The sequence below is a fragment of the Gavialis gangeticus genome, unplaced genomic scaffold (assembly GCF_001723915.1).
Source record: "Gavialis gangeticus isolate Ggan-Ray unplaced genomic scaffold, GavGan_comp1, whole genome shotgun sequence".
Lineage (NCBI taxonomy): Eukaryota > Metazoa > Chordata > Crocodylia > Gavialidae > Gavialis > Gavialis gangeticus.
This window is the reverse complement of record NW_017729032.1, coordinates 144,585,204-144,604,647: the sequence shown is the minus strand read 5'-3', so window position 1 is coordinate 144,604,647 and position 19,444 is coordinate 144,585,204. Positions and strand designations below refer to the sequence as shown.

The following is a 19,444-nucleotide window of genomic DNA, read 5'->3' as shown; positions in this document are numbered from 1 at the left end:
CCTTTTTCCTTCTGGCCTCCTAAAGCCTGAGATGATTGATTTAGTCAGGCCCTGCCTGGGCCCTTTTCACTAGTACAAGGCAGGTGGGGAGCTGGCATCGGTTGGTGGGGGTTGGTGGGCTTGAGGGGGCTCTGGCAGAAGCTGACGGGTGCCACGCCTGAGGGGCGCACTCAGCCCGGCGCGATGACGTGAGCGCGAGCTCGCCCAGCCCCTAGCTCTAAACTGTGCAACTGCTCCCGGGAGGTGATAGTGTGGCTTCGCGCATGCGCACAGCGGACGCGCCGGGGGCACTCGCGGCAACGCAAGGGAACGGTCGTTGCGACCTTGGGCGTGGTGCAGAATGTGACGCCAGAGGCGCGAGGCGATGACGAAGGCGGAAGTAGGGCAAGGAATGCGGGGGAGCTGTTAGGCTGTTTTTTTATTCCCCTTTCCCTTCCGCCACCGGCTGCGGCTCCTACATGGAGGTAAAGGGAGGCGGGATCGCGGCGGTAACAGCAACAACGGAGCCCCTCGGCTGGGCGGGAGCCCCCCGTCTCTGTCGGGGGCTCTGGAGTAGGGGTCGGCGCGTGAGGGTCGATGCGTGACGTGGGGTGAGCCCCTCTCCCCACACGCACACGTCTCCGGTTCATACCCCATAGGGCTCGACCACTTGGCAGCGGAGGGGGCGAGATTTCAACCGGGGATGGAGGGAGAAAGAAGGTACCACTTGGGGGGTTGGAATGTTCCACCCGGGAATGGGGTCGGGAGGAAGGTACCACGGGGGAGGAATGTTCCACCCAGAGATGGAGGGAAAAGGAAGGCGCCATCTGATTGGTGGAGGGAGAAGGAAGGCGCTACCTGGCCTGTAGTCAGCTGGGCACAGACTATTGGGGTGGGGAGGAGAGGCCTTCTTCACCACAGCTTTGCTCCCTGGGCTCTGGTCAGCCCAGGTGGCCTCTACCCCAGTGCTTTGTACCAGGCTGACCACAGGCAGGGTGGCTTCTCCCCCACCCCCAAATACAGCATTGGGTGTGATCTGAAGACTGCGTTAGAGCTGCCACTTCCTGAGTCAGCCCATGGGCCTGCCTTGCCCACTACAGCCCTGCATCACCCAGGGCCCCATCACCCCATTACACGTATCATGCTTGACTGGCAAATTGCACTGCCAACTTAGCCCAGCCATGTGTGCAAAGTGTTGCCACTAGCTCACCTCAGAAAGCCCATCCCACTGTAACGTGAGAGGGGAAAATGTGCCGTAACATCCTAGCTGGTGACCAGCTTTCATTTCCGCATGTAGCAGGGAACATGGCCGGGGCGGATCCAGAGCATGTTGGATTCCTGCTTCAGTCGCTCAGCAGCTGCGTGGAAGGAGCCTGGCTTGCCTGAGTGGCCCTACCCAACCTGGCAATCCATCTGGCCAGGAAGAAGGCTCTGGCTGGAGGACCTATTTCTGGTCCATTCACTGCCCTGGTCCTATTCCTGCGCAGCGTCCACTGGCTCCTTGAACTTGTTTGAGGGCCAACGGGCACAGGCTGGCATGCTCTGCTTGGTGTCCCCTCAGTGCACTTGTTTTAATCCTATGACATTCACTCCTAACTCTGTTTGGTCCTTTAGTTGTCCCACGTGATCAGTGATGTCCTCTAAGTTAGCCCTCTTTGTCAAGGGTGGTTGATAGCTCTACTTGGTGGGCTTTGGCCTACATTCCTGAATGGCATCTCAAAAGGCCTGACCTGCCCAAGGGGTCCTGACCTGCCTGCAATCTGTGTGGCTGGGCTGGGCATTCCCTTTGTAGAAGAAGGCTGGAAAAGCAAAACAGTAAAGAGAATACTCTGAGAAAAAGGGCAGGTGGGGAGAGTAAAAGGGGGTGGGGTCAGGTTAAGTGCAGGGTAAAACACTGCTGCTTGCTGCTCTAGGGAAAGAAAGTCCCATCTCTTCCCTGCTCCTCCCACCAGGTGGCTCAGCCAGCACAGTAAATTGCTGGCACCAAAGCCAGCAAGGAACAGGGGGTAGCTGGGCTCCTGGGCATATAACGCAGAACTGACATGTTGGGGAATAATAGAGACTTGGCAGGATATCCCGCATGACTGGAGCGCTGTCATGGCTGGGTACAAACTGTTCAGGAACAGCAGGCAGGAGAGAAGAGGAGGAAGCGTTGCACTTAATGTGAAAGAGCCACATGATTGCTCAGAGCTCTGGTATGAAACTGGAGATAAGCCTGTTGAACGTGGGGGTGCCCAGATAAAGATTTTTTTGGCTGATACCAATAACTAATTATTAACCAGCTATATCGGCTGATACTGATCCGATTGCTGATATGCATCCTGGTAGCTTGGAGAGCATCATCCAACTGGTAAGTCTTTGGGGGGAGGGGAAACAAGGCCCCCACAGTAAGGGAGTGGGGCTGGGAGAGGCGCTGAACAGCTGGGGTGGAGCGCGGGATGGAGCCGCAGCATGTCTGGTGCAGGGGAAGGGCAGCTTCTGTCACTGCATGCACTGCCAGGGGAGGCATGGAGGGCATGTGCCCCCTAGATCTGTGTGTGGAGTGAGGGCAGGCTGCTGCTGTGTGCTTTAGGCCGAAGGTTGTGCCTCCCTCTTCCCACTGGGGGTGGCCTGGGCCAGGGCTGCACTCAGGCAAGGTGGTTCAGGTGGCGTTGGGAGCGGGATCATGGGGGAGCTAGAGCCACCCAAAATTTGCCATAACCCCCCTCCCAGTGCTGCTGCTGCCTACCCAACCTCACCTGGCCTGAGTGCAGCCGCTGGGAAGAGCCCAGCATAGCCTTCAGCTCAATCCTACAGCAGCAACCCACCCTCACCCCACACACAGATCTGGGGGCACATGCCTCCCCCGGGGGTACGTACAACAGAGGGAGCCATGCCCCCCCCTCTCCTGGACGAGCCACTGACTCTTTCCCTAACCCTGCCCTACCGTGGCTAGGCAATGGCTATCCCACTCCCTCCCTCACTGTGGTGGCCTTGATCAGCCCCCTCCACACCCTTTCCTCCCAACGCCCCACCCCGACTTACCTGCAGGATGCTGCTCTCCAAGCTGTTGCCGCGTGCGTGCTGCAGCTACATGCATGCACATAGCATATATTGGTGACATTATTGGCCCCATCAGCCAAAAAAAGGCTGATTGCCAATAATGTCAGTTTTCCTTTTATCAGTGCCAATATGATATGAACCAATGTATTGGTGCTCCTCTAATTGAAAGTCTTTGGGTTAGGGTCAGAGAGGAGAGCAACAATGGTGTTGTCGTGGTGAGTGTGTGTTATAGACCACCAGATCAGGAGGAAGAGGTGAATGAGGTCTTCTTCAAACAGTTAGCAGAAGTTTCCTTATCACAGGCCCTAGTTCTCATGGTGGACTTCAGTCAACCTGACTTCTGCTGGGAAGGCAATACACCTGTCATAGACAATCCAGGAAGTTTTTTGAGTGTTGGGGACAACTTCCTGGTGCAAGTGCTGGAAAGGTTAACTAGAGGCTATGCTTTCCTTGATCTGCTGACAAACAGGGAAGAATTGGTGGGCAGTGTAAAAGTGGATGGTAGTTTGGGTAGTAACACCCACAAGAAGACTGAGTTCAGGATCCTGAGGAAAGGAAGAATGGACATCAGCAGTGTAAGGACCCTGGACTTCAGGAAAGCAGACTTCAACTCACTCAGGGAATTGATGGACAGGATCTTTTGAGGGGCCAGTCTGAGAGGGAAAGGAATCCAGGAGTGTTGTTTGTGCTTTTAAAGAAACCTTACTGAGGATGCAGAAAAGAACCATCCCAAAGTACAGGAAGACTAGCAAGTATGGCAGAAGCCCATCTTGACTTGGCAGGGAACTCTTCAGTGAGCTAAAACACAAAAAAGAAGCTTACAAGAAGTGGAAACTTGGACAAATAACTAGGGAGCAATATATGAGTATTGCTCTGGCATGCAGGGATGAAATCAGGAAGGCCAAAGCATAGTTGGAGTTGCAGCTAATAAGGGACATGAAGGGCAACAAGAAGAGTTTCGACAACTATGTTAGCAACAAGAGGAAGATCAGGGAAAGTGTGGGTCCCTTACTGAATGGGGGAGGCAGCCTACTGACAGATGATGCAGAAAAGGCTGAAGTATTCAATGCCTTCTTACTTCATTCTTCACAGATAAGGTCAGCTCCCAGACTACTGCACCTGGCAGCGCCATTTGGGGAAAAAATAAGTAGTCATCTGGCAAAAAAACAGGTTAGGGACTATTTAGAAAAGCTGGACATGCATATGCTTTTTAAGGTGTGAGACCAGAATAGGGCACAAAATTAAAAGTGTGGGTGCCCCATGGATTTATAAAGGGGCATAACGATACTTTCTGTTTTGTTAGTTGCTAAGGAGAAATGGCAGCAGTGTGGATGCAGCTTCCAGCTGCTTGTTCCTGGTGCAGCTCCCCACTGTTTGGAAGCTGTGCCTGTGCTGCAGCCAGGAAGCAAGAAGCAGCAGTGATATAGGCACAGCTCCAAGGTGCTTGGCCCCAGTGCAGATGCAATTTGAAAAGATGCAAAGAAAAATCCAAAGGAAGTTTCAAATCACTTACCCATTCATTTCAAATAGAAAATATAATTCTGTTGCAATACGTATACTTTCTAGCTGTATCTGTTAAATTCTGAAATTGTATTTCAGAATGTCTGACAGCTCACTAGAACTTCCTTGAAAACTATTTAGAACTGACCTACTGATGTCAAAACCACTGCATAGAACTGTGGCTTTAGAGCAAAAACTTCCTTATGCAATTTGCATTGTAACTGCTTAATGCTGCCTATATTGTAACTGCTTAATTCTGCCTACTGATTTTCATAGACACTAAATAGTATCTTAAAATGTCCAGTATTTAAGTAGTGTAAAAGTTGGTTGACTATGCTGAGATTTTGTTTATTGCAATTGCACTATTGCATACCACAGAAAACTATCTCAGTACTATCCATAGAAATTGGCAGAGTATATATTCGTTGTTATACCTGATCTGATGTATCAAGAGTCTGGTAACCTTCCCAGTGGTATCTCTGTGGTATGCGAGTTATTTCTGTTATATAAGCTAGCCTTTTGAAACGTTTCAGAGGTGCTTCAAAACCGCTTGAAATGTTTCAAAATGTTGTGTCTTCTTTCATGTGTGTTTGGTTACATGGAGGTTTGTGGTGAGATTTAGGAAGTGAGGTTGTTGTTGCCTTTGCCTTTGATCTGTATGTGAGCTAATGGTCTGATTTTGGCCTTTTGTCATGAAACCTGCATCAGCTGTTCTAAGTTTCCCTCCAGTGATTGTCCCAACTACACAGTATTCCAGATTCAGTTCAAGATTTCTTTAAATAAAATCAGAGGTTTTCCAATGCAAGTATTCCTATTCCAAGTATTTTCCTATGCCTTTACTTGACTTCTGAATATATAACAACACCTACTCTTTGTGCTTTCAATGCCTGGTGAAAATTAGATCTTTCAAACCCAGCCCAAGAGGTAGTAAACCTGGTTGAATCCTGTTTGGAAAATTCCCTATAAAAGCATTGTTCATTTAAAATATTCTTCTCCACTTAAGTTTCCATTTATCTGTATCTTCAAATCGAGATCGTTAAGTCACATTTTAACATCATTTTAAAACAAAATAAATAGGTTTTGTTTCCATAATAAACAAAACAAAAACATAATATTGACTCTGTGTTATGAGATTTATTATGAAACCATCCAGATAGAGCTCTCTCTCATCTTATATCTGAGCTCAGCTCTTATGGGGCTTCTGCCTTTTTGGGGGTTTTTTGGTTTTTTTTAAAAAAAAAACTACTTATTGAGCAGTTAATTACTGTCATTTATAACAGATTTAGCTAGTCCCAAGAGTTGTATAATAAAAATGTCCTTTCTGCCATTGTTTTTCTTCAGGTACAAGATGCTGGGCAAGATATGGTGGCTTCCCCTGCTACACCAGGAACAGGCAAATCAAAGGTATACTATTTTACAAACATAATTAATTTGGACAGCAGTAATTTGCATTCATACAACCAACAGTAGCCACTACTGCTAGTGGGAAGACTCAGTAGGGAGTAATTTAAAGGGTACCTCTGACTAGTCTGTTTTTGCAGAAGTGGAATTACATTATTTAAACTTGGGACCTTGACTGCTGAGGAGGAATTCTTCTGAATTCATTGGCTGTTATCATTACTTGGAGCACATGTACTAACCTTTTAGTGGCATCCAGTTCAAACAATGAGCATTTTATTTCCTTATGTACATTCATATCTCTATGTAAATATACTGCCCACTTGTAAAACAACGTTAAGTCAGCATGCCAGATTCAAGAACATTACACAATTTACATTATGCTCAAAATGCCTCCATTATTTTTAACTTGGCTCATATTCGCTTGTCTAAAGAATTTTAACTCATCTTCCCAGAATGCTGACCCTTAAGGCTTTGAGGTCTATATTTTGAATGGGTATTAACCACTTAAGCCCCTTCTTAAATTGTAAAATTATATGTAGACTTACTTTTTTTTGACATTGTACAGTTATGTTGTGATACCAGCATAGGGGAAGGCATGTTACTTGTCCTACATTTTAACTTTTTGGAAGTCAGTTAAATTTTCTCTTTGCAGTTTAGTAATCTTGCAAGTTAGAAATGTAACAAAGCATGCTTTCCCTATGTTGTACAGCTGGATACATTACCCAAAGAAGATCTCATCAAATTTGCAAAGAAGCAAATGATGCTTATACAGAAAGTGAAGTCAAGATGTGCAGGTAACATGGGTTTAGTTGACTGTTCAAGACCTTTTTAGAACCTGAAAAATATCAGTGTGATGTATTAGCTAAATAATAATATTTTGTGTTACCCTATTAGACACCTGGTTTAGTATCCAAGTGAATACCTAATTTTTCAGTTCCTCATTCCCTCCCATTTTCTTTACTCCTGGGAAAGGTTTGAGGTAGATGTCCCAGAATGGAGGAAAGACAAGAAGCACTGCATTGATTTGATATTTAATATTTCTACCTGAGCAGACAAGGAGGAGTGATGGGAGAAAACATTTTGATCAAGCTGGTAATTGAACGGTATCCTGGAGTGGGGCTTATCACTGTATATTTGTTCCTGGTGGTAGTAACAAGTAAGAAAAGGCAGGGTGGAAACTTCTAATAGAAACTGGCAGTTGCCAGCTACTCTCAGTCCATGTGATGGATGTTGGGTATCTTCTGCCTTTTGTGATTGTTCCATTTTGCTCACAGTTGTTCTCCTGATCCTGGTGGAGGAGTTCTGACAACTACATACAAGCTGTTTATATTTATTGGCTTTAGTATACTGTAACACAATGGCAGTTGTCATTCAGCATAGGATCTAGCTTCTTTGCTTGAGCTGATTTTTCTCATACTAGATGTGTGCACAGCCATTGAATAATAACGTGCAAATGCAATGTCTGGCTTCCCACTTTCAGTTTGCATGCTTTCTGTTTTTTCTAGGTACTAATAGATTTTATTCTATAATTGTTGTACAACCCTACTGCAAAGTATGATAATATTCTTAAAAAATCGTCGTACAACCCTATTGCAGAGTATGATAGTATCTTAAAAAATGTATAGACACTAGGGGTGCACCGATAGAGACTTTGGGGGCTTATACTGATTCAATTTCCAATACAGCTGTGTTCAGCTAGTAAGTCTGTTGTGGTGGAAGGGCCATGGAGAAGGCAGATCAACACCCCACGCAGTGAGGGTGGAAGAGGGACAGACATTGCCCAGCTGGGCAGGGTGCAGGACAGAGCCACGGCTCGGAAGGGGGAAGGGCATGGGGCAGCTTCTGCCACTGCATGCACCCCAAGAAGACACGGCATGTGCCCCCTGGATCTGCGTGGGGTAGGTGGGCTACAGCTGCAGGCTACAGCCGGGGTTGTGCTGGGCTCTTCTTGGCGGGGGCTGGGTTTTGGGTGAGCGGTGGTGGTGCTGGGAGGGGGCTAAGTTGGGGGGCCTGCAGCCACCCCGAATTTCACCATAGCTTCCCCTCCAGGTGGATGGCAGCAGTGCTGGGAAGGGGGGTTGGGGAAGCTACTGTGAAATTTGAGGTGCCTGCAGCGCACCCCTTTCCCCTTCCCCCCTCCCATAGCCCCCTCCCAGTGCTGCTGCTGCCTGTCCCAAGCCCAGCCCCCTTAGAGAAGAGCCCAGTGCAACCCCAGTTCCATCCCACAGCTGCAGCCCACCCACCCCACCCTGCGCAGATCCAGGGGACACCTGCCCTGCACCCCCGTGGATATGCTGCGGCTCCATCCTGTGTCCCACCACATCCCGGCTGCACCTCTAGTAGACACTTAGCTCAGATTGCTTCTTTAAAAAAAATAGTAAGTCATCAAGCACCATTGTGGCTGATATACCTGAACCTCTTTAAAAATAAGTCAGGGACTACTAAATATATTTATTTTTCTTCTGGCTATCTTGGTATATAAATGGTTTAAAAACTGAAACACCAAGTTTCAGTGCCTATATGACACGTACAGAATAACTCACTCAGAAGTTCTTGACTTAAATGGACATCAAGTTGTTTTCAGAAATTTTTAGAATTTGTAGTTGCTATTTTTGCACACTTACTTTTTATGGTGTCAGAAAGGAGCTGATAGATTATTTTTTTTAATTCCAAATAATGAATTCAGTGAAACTTGTATACAATTAACTTTTGTTCTAGAATTGGAAAAAGAGGTTGAAGAACTCAAATCAAAGCCAGCTGCTGGAGGAACAGATGATATTATTCAGGTAGGAATATGTGATTGGCTTTTGTAAATTGTAAATTATTTGCATAACCTTTACATACCATTAAAGCTCCTTGTTTGCATCTGTAATGAATATCTAATAAACCTTTTTATTCTGACTGATTCAGGTAAGACCTCATGCCCACAGGACAATTCCTTTATCTGTTAAAATCCTCTTAAAAGTTTCTGTAGTAGGGGATAATTTAGCTCATGTAATTGCTGCAGATTCATGTGCAAATGGTGGAGTTGTTTTATGCCATCCAGCAGTTCAGAAAGAAGGCATTTGTTGCAATGAATGTACTTAAAACTCCCACCTTTGAGTTTAGTGATAAATACAGGTAGGTTGTCAAAAATGGTGTAATTTATGTAGCTACCAAAGTAAAAAGTCAACGTAAGAACCTTTAAAGAATTCAAAATTTGTTTTAATAATTTGATGGGTAAAATTATTTACATGAACCTTACAGCTTTTATTTTCCGGGCATTAAAAACCATAAAGCTTAGTGAAACCAGTTTTCCAGTAAAACAAATCCATTCTACTTGATAGGTTATCTACATTAGATGTTAGCAGTGTGGCTGTTAATGTTTTTCATCTGTACTTTCATCTGAAGGTATTAACTCAAATAGAAGACAAGGGTTACCCCTCCCCCCATTCAGCACTGGGAATAAAACCCCTTGTCTTGGATTTGAGTACAAGGTAGAGTGAAGGCAGGCAGCTGATGTGGCTCAGGCTCTGCCCGCAATCCAGGGTTGGGGTCAGGGTTGGAGGTGCAGCAGCTACCTGTCTCTCCACCTATCCCCAACAGACTTTGCCCCCTAATGCTTGTGCCCCACAGCTTCTGCCATCCCCTTTTCCCCCCTCTTCCTCAATCAGTCATGACTCTGGTCCCATTCTGGCCTAGGGCACAGAGCACAGGGTAGCTCCAGCCACTGGTGTTCTGGTGTTCCCAATGCCAGAGGATGGGGGCCATAGGCTGCAGGAAGGGAGGCAGGCATTGTGGGGGGGAAAGTGGGTGCAGACACTGAAGCGGGAGGGCAGGAGGCGCAGGCGCCACAGTGCGGGGTGCAAGTGCTGGGAGGGTAAGCAGTGGTTGGGGGGTAGGAGGCAAGTCATTATGGGGGGCAGGGGAAGACAAAGGACAAGGGGCGGGGGGCAGACCACCTATCTCCACATGACTTTCCCTGCTGCTGCTGCATTCACTGCTGTAGCAGTGCAGGGATACAAATTTAAGGCACCCCTCCAATAGTTAGATCCTAGTCATGAAAAACTGTAATAAATTTATACTTGGGGGGGTGATCCTAAATTTAAAGCTGTCCTGGAAGCAGACATACATGGTAATTCTTGTATTTGGTATTGTTCTCTTGTACAAAAAAGAAAAAAAAAAAGAAACCTTAAGGCCAGTATCTTGCCTAGCAGAGACTGCTGAGACACTTATTTCTACATTGAGTAATACCTCTTCACACCAGTATTTATTTTTGTCTCAAAATTAGGCTCTCACAGAAAGACTGGATGTTGTTCTTTTGGAAAAAGCTGAAAGCCAGCAGCAGTGTCTCGCTCTGAAAAAAGAAAGTGCCCAAAGGAAACAAGAAGCAGAGGTAATCAAATAAGTAGAAATCATTTTGCTTAAAAGAAAAGTGTGTCAATAATTGTATTGTTTCTTTGTATTAAGTGTTAACTAATACCAGTATTTAATATTAGGAAGCAATAGTATGATTTACTTTCCTTTTAATCCCTTTTTCATTGGCTTATGTTCATAAATAATATTCAAGTTTACATATGTCTAAGTATAATTAGCCATGTGGACTTGTTAAGTTGTTATAGTATTTATTTACAGTATTGAAAGGACTGGCACAAATGGGCACAAGGGACAAATCTTCCAGAAACACAGAAAGAATCAATAGGTATCAGATCTTGAAATATCCTGTCAGCTGTCCCCTCTGCTTTTGCAAGCACTGTTAGTTGCGTTCTAGCCATTGACCGTGATTCTTTCAGCAAACGTTATATTCTTAACGTTTATGTGTCCCTATTTATCTGTACAACTAAAAATTAAAAAATAGACACGCAGATTTCACTTGTTGCAAGTTTAAGATGTTAATGTGTTTCATGTTGTAAGAATAAATGTAATAGGTTACATCTTGTTCTGGTACAGTAATTGCTATCAAGGGCTTATCTTCAATTTCTTTCCAGATTTCCTTGGCCATACATAAAGGATGTGGGGATCAGAGTCGCCAAGTTCATAGTTGTTTAAATTAATAATTTATATTTTTATAATTTTTAATCAATTTAGTGTTAAACTTCCACTCGGCTATTTACAAATAACATGAGTCCAAATGCTTTTTTTTATATAGACTTTTTAAAGTGAGAATATAATATGTGCTAATATTGTTGTATATTTCCCATATCTAAATCTGTCTGTATTTAATGTTTTTTTCAGACTTCTGTAACAAAGATAGAAGAACTGCAGAAGCAATTAGCAGAGTCAAGTGCTGATTACTTGAAAGAAATTGAAGCCCTTAAAACAGAAATAGCAAGATCACAGTTCATATATAATGAAGACCTGACCAGACTACAGAAGGAACTGGAAGAAGAAACAAAGAAACAGAAAGGGCTTATGCAACAGCTTGAACTTTATCGTAACCAGGAAGAAGAAATGAAAAAACTACAAGAAGAGGTCCAGCAAATTAAGCCTGTGTATGAGAAACAGATTTTGCATCTGAACAAAGAGTTAGAAGCTATCAGTGATAATAAAAATAAAGAAATTGCATGTTTGCAAGAAACTATCAAAAGTCATTTTCAGCATTCCCATAGTGAAATAAATAATTTACAGGAAGACCTTATAAAGTTAAAAAATGCACATGAGGAAGAGGTGTCAGAGTTGATGCATCAGCTCGAAACCTCTGCTAAAGAAAATGAAGAAAAGCTAAAACAGATAGATAAGCTAACACAAGATTTGGCAGAACAATTTTTGATAAAAGAGAAGAGCATAAGGGACAATCTACACTGTAGTAACGAGGAGTCTGTGTGTGACCAAGAACACCAAACAGAAGCTCTAAGTAAAAATAAAGAGAATCAAATTAATGTTATAGATACACAAGAGGACCTGTGTGCAGAAACACAAATGGAAGAAAATGTGAGGTGTTTAGAACGTACCTTGAAAGAACTGGAATCTCAACATAGTATATTAAAAGATGAACTAACCTATATGAGTAATGTTAAATTAAAACTGGAAGCGGAAATCCAGCACACAAAGGATGAGTACTTTCATGAGCGAGAAGACTTGGAATTTAAAATTAATGAACTGCAGCTTGCTAAGGAAGACTATTGTGGTTTAATTGAAAAACTAAAATCTGAGCTCCAAGCAACAAAACACCAATGTGAAATCACTGTAAAAGAACATAACTTAGAAATTCAGAATCTGAGAAACGAACATATGAGAGACATGTCTGCACTAAAGGAAACTTTATTATCAAGTTCGGAAAAAGAAAATATGGCATTAGTTTTTGAAATACAGGAGCTTAAGGAACAATATCAAAAGCTCATGCAGGAGAAAGAAGAAGCAGTGTCCAGTTATGAGAGCTTGAGGGAAACGCTGGAAACTCTACAAACAGAATTGGGGGAATCTGCTGGAAAAATCAGCCAGGAGTTTGAGACAATGAGGCAACAACAAGCTTCTGATGTCAGTGAGCTACAACAAAAACTCAGAGCTGCTTTCAATGAGAAGGATGTTCTTCTTGAAACTGTGAATCGTCTCCAGGAGGAGGCAGAAAAATTATCATCAAAACAAACAGAAGTGGAAGAATTTAAGAATAAAATAATCTTGCTTCAAGAGGAGAATGAGTCAGTGATGACCTGTCTCCATCAAAAAGAGGATGCAGTAAAAGAACTGGAAGAAAAGTTGATTGTTCTTGACACTCAGAAAGATGGTATCTTAAATCAAGTGAAGAACTCTGCTGAAGAGATTGAAAACCTTCAAGAAGCATGCAAGAAAGAACAACAAAGGGTTCTGGAACTTCAACAACAAGCAAAAGTTGTTAACCAGTGTAACAGTGAACTGAGAAAAATGGTAGAGGAATTGACGGAGAGCCTAAATGTAGCTTTAATAGAGAAAAATGAGAATAACCACAAGTTAGAGCAATTGGAGGGAAAAACTGAAGCTCTTTTGCTTGACAACAAGAGTCTCTTATCTCAAGCAAGTAGTCTTCAGGAGGAAAATATGCAAGTCAGTAAAGAAAAAGACAGATTAACTAGAGACTTGGAAAAAATTACGTCTGAGAAGGAGGGTTGGTCAGTATTTAAAGAACAAGTGGAAAGTTTAGAAAAGGAACTACAAAAAGCTGTCAATGAAAAAGACCACTTAATGGTACTACTTGAAAGTGAAGAAACACACAAATCCCTTGCCAGAACTCAGCTACACGCTCTGTTTGAGCAATTGGGGTCCACATTTTCAGATTACGATAAAGAATGTGATGCTGTTAATTTATTACAAATTGCAAATGAATACTTGGTGAAAATGAAAGAGGAAGAAAAGAACCTGACTTTACAAAAGGATGAAAAAATTCTTCATTTGCAGCAGGAGATAGGGAGGCTTCAGGAAGAAAATGTTGCTCAGTATTCAGAACTTAGGTCTCTTCTTCAAGATTTTGAACAAGAAAAAGGTCTCTTAAAAGAAGAACTGGAAGGAGCTTTGTCAGAAAAAGAAGCACTTCAGCTGGACATCCAGGAGTTAGAGAGAGCCAGTGAGAAAGCAAGGAATGAAAACCAAGATCTTCTTGTTCACATTGAAGAGATCTTTCAAAAACTTGCTAGTTACGAAAATCAAACCCAAGAGCAGCACAAGGACTCTAGTACAGAAGACCAAGAAAACTTAAATCTCACTCTAGAAAAAAGAGACATTGAACTCAAAAGCGTGAAAGCGGAACTGAACTCTCTAAAGGTTATATTTTTGTTATTGAAGTATGCGGACTAAACTTCTAAAGCCTTATTTGGTAGAATGATTGTTTATTAATCAGTGAGATGGAAGAAATTATCTAATGGGAAGGTTATCTATTCCATCTCTATGATTCTGACTCTATCTTAAATGAGCAAAACTTAAGGTGTGTATTAGATCAGTTATTTCCCCTGCTCTGTTTACAATAACTTCCAGGGCTGCCACAAACTTCCTTATATCCAAAGTTAGTTAGTGTCTGATATTGACCGAGGAATAACAGCTGCACAGAATTACTTGAGCCCTCTTTACTTGCTGTTGACATAATTGGATGGAAAACAGCTGTTGCAAGGATGACTTCTCCTTCCTTTAAAGTTTTTTTTTTGTTTGTTTGTTTGTTTTTAATTATTGAGGAAACACACCTTTTTCTTGTTGTTCACGTAGAAATTGACTAAATTTTGGCTTTTAACTTTATTTTTAATTGGCTGCTTAATATGTCTTGCTGAAAAATAGCAGACACCACAAATGCTTGTATGCTTGTAATATATCATTTACCTTTGTTTACGATACAGGACTTAGTGGAGAAGTTGACTATGAAAAATGACCAACAGTCTTCAGTAGCAGAGCTTCAAGAAAAAATTGGTACAACTTATGGCCTTCAATTTAATCAGTTTTAATTTTTAAACTTACTTGAAAATCTTGCCTCCTTTTCCTCTGCGTCAACACAATTCATCTTTCATCTTTAACTTGTTTATGGACGTAAACGATTGCTTTCTTTATATCCAAAAAGAAGGCTAAATAATGCTGATGTCTGTTACCAATATCAGTACTTTTTCTAAAATACCCAGTTTCTTTATATCACTGGTTATGCATGACTGACTACAGCTTGCATAACTCTACAATTCAGGAGGGAGGATCTACTACTATTATGAATTGGTAACCGTTATAGTACCACTGAACAGTTTACTTCTAGATTTTTTTAAAAAGTAAAGCTAGGCTCCCATGGCATTCTAATAGCCTTGTTGTAAAAGACTAGACCTAGGTGGAAATGAAACAATACTATTGAGTTTCACGGGAGGGTTGTAACCTAAATAATGGGTTTCTTATGGAATATTTTAGAATCTAAAGTACTTATAATAGAAGTTCTTTTTAGTTTACTGTCTCTTCCATTTGGAAATAAGCAAAATGGCCATATACATTGATGGCTAGTAAAATTATATTAGCAAATCACTTATACATATCAGGGAACAGACAAAGCATTAAAAAAATCAGCAAATGTTAGTGGCTGGCTTCATTGCTTACGAGGTATTATTCTATTCTGGAGTCTTGGGTTTCATTTACCCCTCCTAGTTTTAATTGCTGTGGATGCCATTTGATCATATGAAGCCTAGGGGTAACTGCCTCTGGTCAAGCACCCTTTTGTTCCCTTTTCTTAAACTGGGAAATAGTTGTACAGTTTGGAGTCCTTAGAACTGATTCAAGAAGAGCCACCACACCCTTACTGTAGAAATATGCATTGGAAATGACCAAGGCAATTATCCTAAAATGGTTGAGAAGATGTGATACCAAATTGAAAAAAAAGTGAATTACAGAATGAGGTGAGAACATGAGTTTTGGCTTTCAAACAAAGCTTTCAAGAGCTTGACTGAATGAAGTGTTTGAGGGTATGTCTATCGCAAGGCAGTGCTGCGTAGAAATACCTGGGTCAGCGCTGCAAAACAGCTATATTAGCACAGTGTTGCAGTGAGCTGTTAATCCTTACTCCTTGTTAGCCCAAACAACACCGTGCTATTGTTCTAGAGTTACTGTACACACAGAGCTAACTTGAGGTATCTCTGGGTAGTGCTGCCTTGCACTGTATAGACATACTACAGATGTCTTCCAGTTTTTCACTGATATTGAATGCTTATCATTCTTTTTATGAAGGACCTTTTAAATACACATACATATTTTATTCTGTTGCTTAGATGAACTGTTTTCTTTGGTTTTAGTAAAGCTGGAAAGGGAATCTACAGAGAGAAAAGAAAAGTTAAACAAAATTAAAATGGTTGCTGTGAAAGCAAAGAAAGAACTAGATTCTAGCAGAAAAGAGGTAATTTTTTGAGACCTTAATTTGAAGAGTTTTCTGATGCACAACAAGGTTCTATTATGGCATAATTCTGTATTCCTTATAATAAGGTCCAGGGTCTTAGAGAAGAATTAGAATTGGTACGATCAGAGAAAGATCAGTTACCTGCTTCTATGAAGGATATCATTCAAGGAGCTGAAAGCTATAAGGTAAGTTGTACTGTATTTTCAAAAATACAGATTTATCAGAAAATATTCTTTTTGATTATAAGACTGTAGTCCTAACTCCATTTTCTGTCTAACTCTTAATTGTATAATACTCAGACTACCAGTTTTCCATGTATGATTACAACATTCTTCCTCCCTTGTTTTAAACTGTTGTGATGTGTTGTCAGTATTGCCTGTTTCATCTGAGAAGTAACTGTTCTTTAGTTATGGGTAAAACTATTCCTGTCAGCTATATAGAATATAAACACATATATATACACCTTAATTTTTTACTGTATTTCTTACTTGCAAGTAGTGTGGTCTTTTTACTGTAGGGCATCTAAACAATATATATTTTTAAAACAGCAAGAGTTTCCATTATAAACTTAAAAAAAATACTGACTTTTATATTGAAAAGTTCCATGATCAGTATCTGCCCAGCAAAGATATTTGTTTTACAAAGAAAGTCTTTCGGCTTAAATTGATCAGCACGAAAAAAAAATTATTTGCATGAGAATTTTATGTAAAAAGAAAATCTACCCATACCTTTTGAAATGTGGACTTGGTGCACATTCTGGACTTGTAAAGTTGTAACATGGGACATGGAATGTTCAGAAATGTATTTTCTCATTAGGAACCTGAATAGCATCAGTTGACATTCTTTCTAACACAACCAGAGAGGTCAAACAGGGATAAGTAATATTGGGAACACTTTCACAAGATAAATTCTTTCCTGGAAACATCAGATCCTCTCTAAAATTTGCCTTTAACATCATCAACTTTTCTAATAAAATATTGATATAATAGAGTTATTTTTTTAAAGTTCTACCAGTCAATGTCAGCAAAAATGGGAATTCTTTTCTCACCCAATCAATCTGAAATGTAAATTTCAAGGTTAATTAGAACCTTTGGATTCTGGTGTTAAGCTTAGCTAAAGAAAACAAGGCTTTAAATGTGGAAAGGCCTTGTGCTAATGCAGTTAATTTAAGGTTCCAACTGTGTGCCTTTGCCCCCATGGCCAAAAGAAAACAAGTTCTCTTAGTGACCTGCCATTTAAGAAGGACGCATGAAGTTACATTCACAACATATTTTATTTAACGGTTACATACTCCAAAAACAGACCTCACCTCAGTCAAATCCTTCAATTGTACATGTCACTAGGTAAAACAGCATAAATCTACCAAGGAAAACTTTATAAGTTTGTTTCTACCAGAACCTTGAATGGAAATACAACTTTAATTTACCATTAGTATTTCTCAGTGTGTCTACATGTGCTTAACTGTGCACTAAACTAATTTACTTCAGTGTAAAGTGTCACAGTCTACACATGATGCTGTTAGACAGCAGCAACCTTATTTTCATTGCTGTGAGAGAGTACTGTCCCTGGCAGTATTATCTTACGGGGATGAAAATAACTGAACCTAAACACACAGGCTCAGGTGTAAATTGCACCCAGACAGCAGGGTGCCAGACCCCTCCTGCTGTCTAGTCACCCAGCTCTGTTCTTTGGGCACTCTTGTGCCCCAGCTGGCCCCTCTGCTGCCCAAGGCTGCAACCCGGAGCCCAGGGTTGACTCCCTGAGCCTGCTACCAGCCCAGGGCTGCTCCGCCCCGGCTCAAACTGTTGCGGTCCCGGGTGCATGTATAGATGCTGTGTCTGGGAGCTGTTAACTCTGGCACAAACTGTGCCAAAGTTAATCATGGTGCATTAATTGAACATGTAGATGCACCCTCTGATATCACAATAAGAGATGCAAGATACTAAACAGCAAAAAGTAAAAGTGTAGTTTACACTTTTTATTACAAGTGAGTCATAGTTTTCTATGTTTTTAACAACATTTCAAGTGTGTTTTTTTTTTGTTTCAAGAATCTCCTATTGGAATATGATAAGCAAGCAGAACAACTGGATTCTGAAAAGGATCGAGCAAATAACCTTGAACGTCAGATAGATGACATTACAAGACAATTCCAAACATCAGCTCAGCAGGTAAATTATATTGTACTTGAGCAGTTAATGGTTACAATAAATGGAGTTGATTTTGTGTCACCGGTTTAATACAGCGGTGCTTATGTTAAATATCCCCCTAATTTTCATAATCCCGCTTCTGCTTTGATAGTTTTGCTCAAAAGTTGTTTTTAACGAGATAGATGTTATGCTATTTGCAATATTTGGATTGGGAAAATAATTAAAACAACAGGAATAAGAACAGTGTTTGGATATCTCTGAGTCTCAAATATCTAGTGTTCTGGAATGTGCAGTAGTTGTCATAGCCAAGAATTGCAGAAACTTGAAATTAAGTGCATTTGAGCAGACAGAAAATATTGCTATTCCACACTGACTGCAGTAATAAGTGGTAAAGTCCTCTATAATAGATAAGCGGTAGGGCTGTGCGAAATGGCTGTTTTGTTTCCATTCTGGATTCTGCTGTTTCAGAGGAACAGTGATTCATTTCGGATCAGTGTTCCGTTTTGATTTGGCTGAATCTGTTCTGGAATTTTGAGGCTGTTTCAGTGCTGATTCAGATAGGGCATGGAAAGGAAGGCGCAGCCGGGCAGCTGCAGGTTCTCCCACAACCCCTTCGGCTGTGCCTGCCTTTCCCCAGGTTGGGGGAGCCACAGGAGAAGCCCCCGTGGCTGCCCTGCCCACCACCATCCCCCTCCTGGCACTTAAAAAAAAAAAACCAAAAAAAAAACCCCACACTCACTGGCTGCAGCAACAGTGATCGGGGCCTCTGGGGGCTCATGGCAGAGCTGTAGCATGGGGCAGTTTGGGGCAGCCGGGATTGCCCCCACCTCTGCCTGGCATGTGCACAGCAGCTGCCCCATGGTGCAGGTGCAGCACAGCTTGGTACAGAGCTGCACACTGTCTGGGAGCTGAAGCCATTGAGGTTGAGCACTGCGGGCTCTGGCTTGCAGGTAGAGTCACCCCAGCTCCCAAACAGTGTGCGGCACCCTGCCAAGACGCGCTGCACCCACACAATGCAACAGCTGCCGTACGGGTGCCAAGCCGGTGGGTGATCTGCACTGTCCCCCCTGCTGCTTTGTGCTACCACGAGCCCTCAATTCCCTGATTGCTGCTGCTCCAGCCAGTGAGTGCAGAGGTTTTTTGTTTTTTGGTGCCAAGAGGCTGGGGCCAGGCAGGGTAGTCATGGGGGCTTCTCCTGCAGCTCCGCCAGCTGTGCCTGCCTCTGCCCTGGCGGGGCGAGCTGCAGGAGAAGCCCCCATGGTTGCCCTGCCCAGCCCCAGCCTCCCAGCACTTTAAAAGGAGGGCTGCGGGGCTGTGCCGGACTCCTCCCGGGAGGCTGGGCCCCCAGATCTGTGTGTGGGATAACAACAGGCTGCCATTCCTCTCCCAGAGCACTGGGATTGGAAGGGATCTGAGTGACAGATCACAGCCACTGGCCAGCTACAGATGTCAACTGAACTCCAACTAGCTTTGAGCATCAAGGACAATAAGAAGTCCTTTTTGAGATATGAGGGGAGCTGGAGGAAAAGCAATGGCAACATTGGACCCCTGCTGAACCATATGGGGCAACTGACAACTG

The 19,444-nt window shown here is 42.6% G+C and overlaps 1 protein-coding gene across 1 annotated transcript in view; it reads left to right on the top strand.

The window, feature by feature from the left end:
- The first annotated feature begins 301 nt into the window (after positions 1-301).
- The window catches only part of GCC2 (GRIP and coiled-coil domain containing 2), a 65,756-nt gene continuing 46,613 nt past the window's right edge, over positions 302-19,444 (top strand). Inside the window, exons 1-10 of the mRNA XM_019524410.1 lie at positions 302-464; positions 5,863-5,925; positions 6,632-6,716; positions 8,641-8,708; positions 10,193-10,297; positions 11,137-13,635; positions 14,199-14,268; positions 15,618-15,718; positions 15,805-15,903; positions 17,767-17,886. Coding sequence (XP_019379955.1) covers positions 459-464; positions 5,863-5,925; positions 6,632-6,716; positions 8,641-8,708; positions 10,193-10,297; positions 11,137-13,635; positions 14,199-14,268; positions 15,618-15,718; positions 15,805-15,903; positions 17,767-17,886 — 3,216 coding nt within the window. The 5' untranslated portion in view covers positions 302-458. The remainder of the gene's footprint in view (positions 465-5,862; positions 5,926-6,631; positions 6,717-8,640; positions 8,709-10,192; positions 10,298-11,136; positions 13,636-14,198; positions 14,269-15,617; positions 15,719-15,804; positions 15,904-17,766; positions 17,887-19,444) is intronic.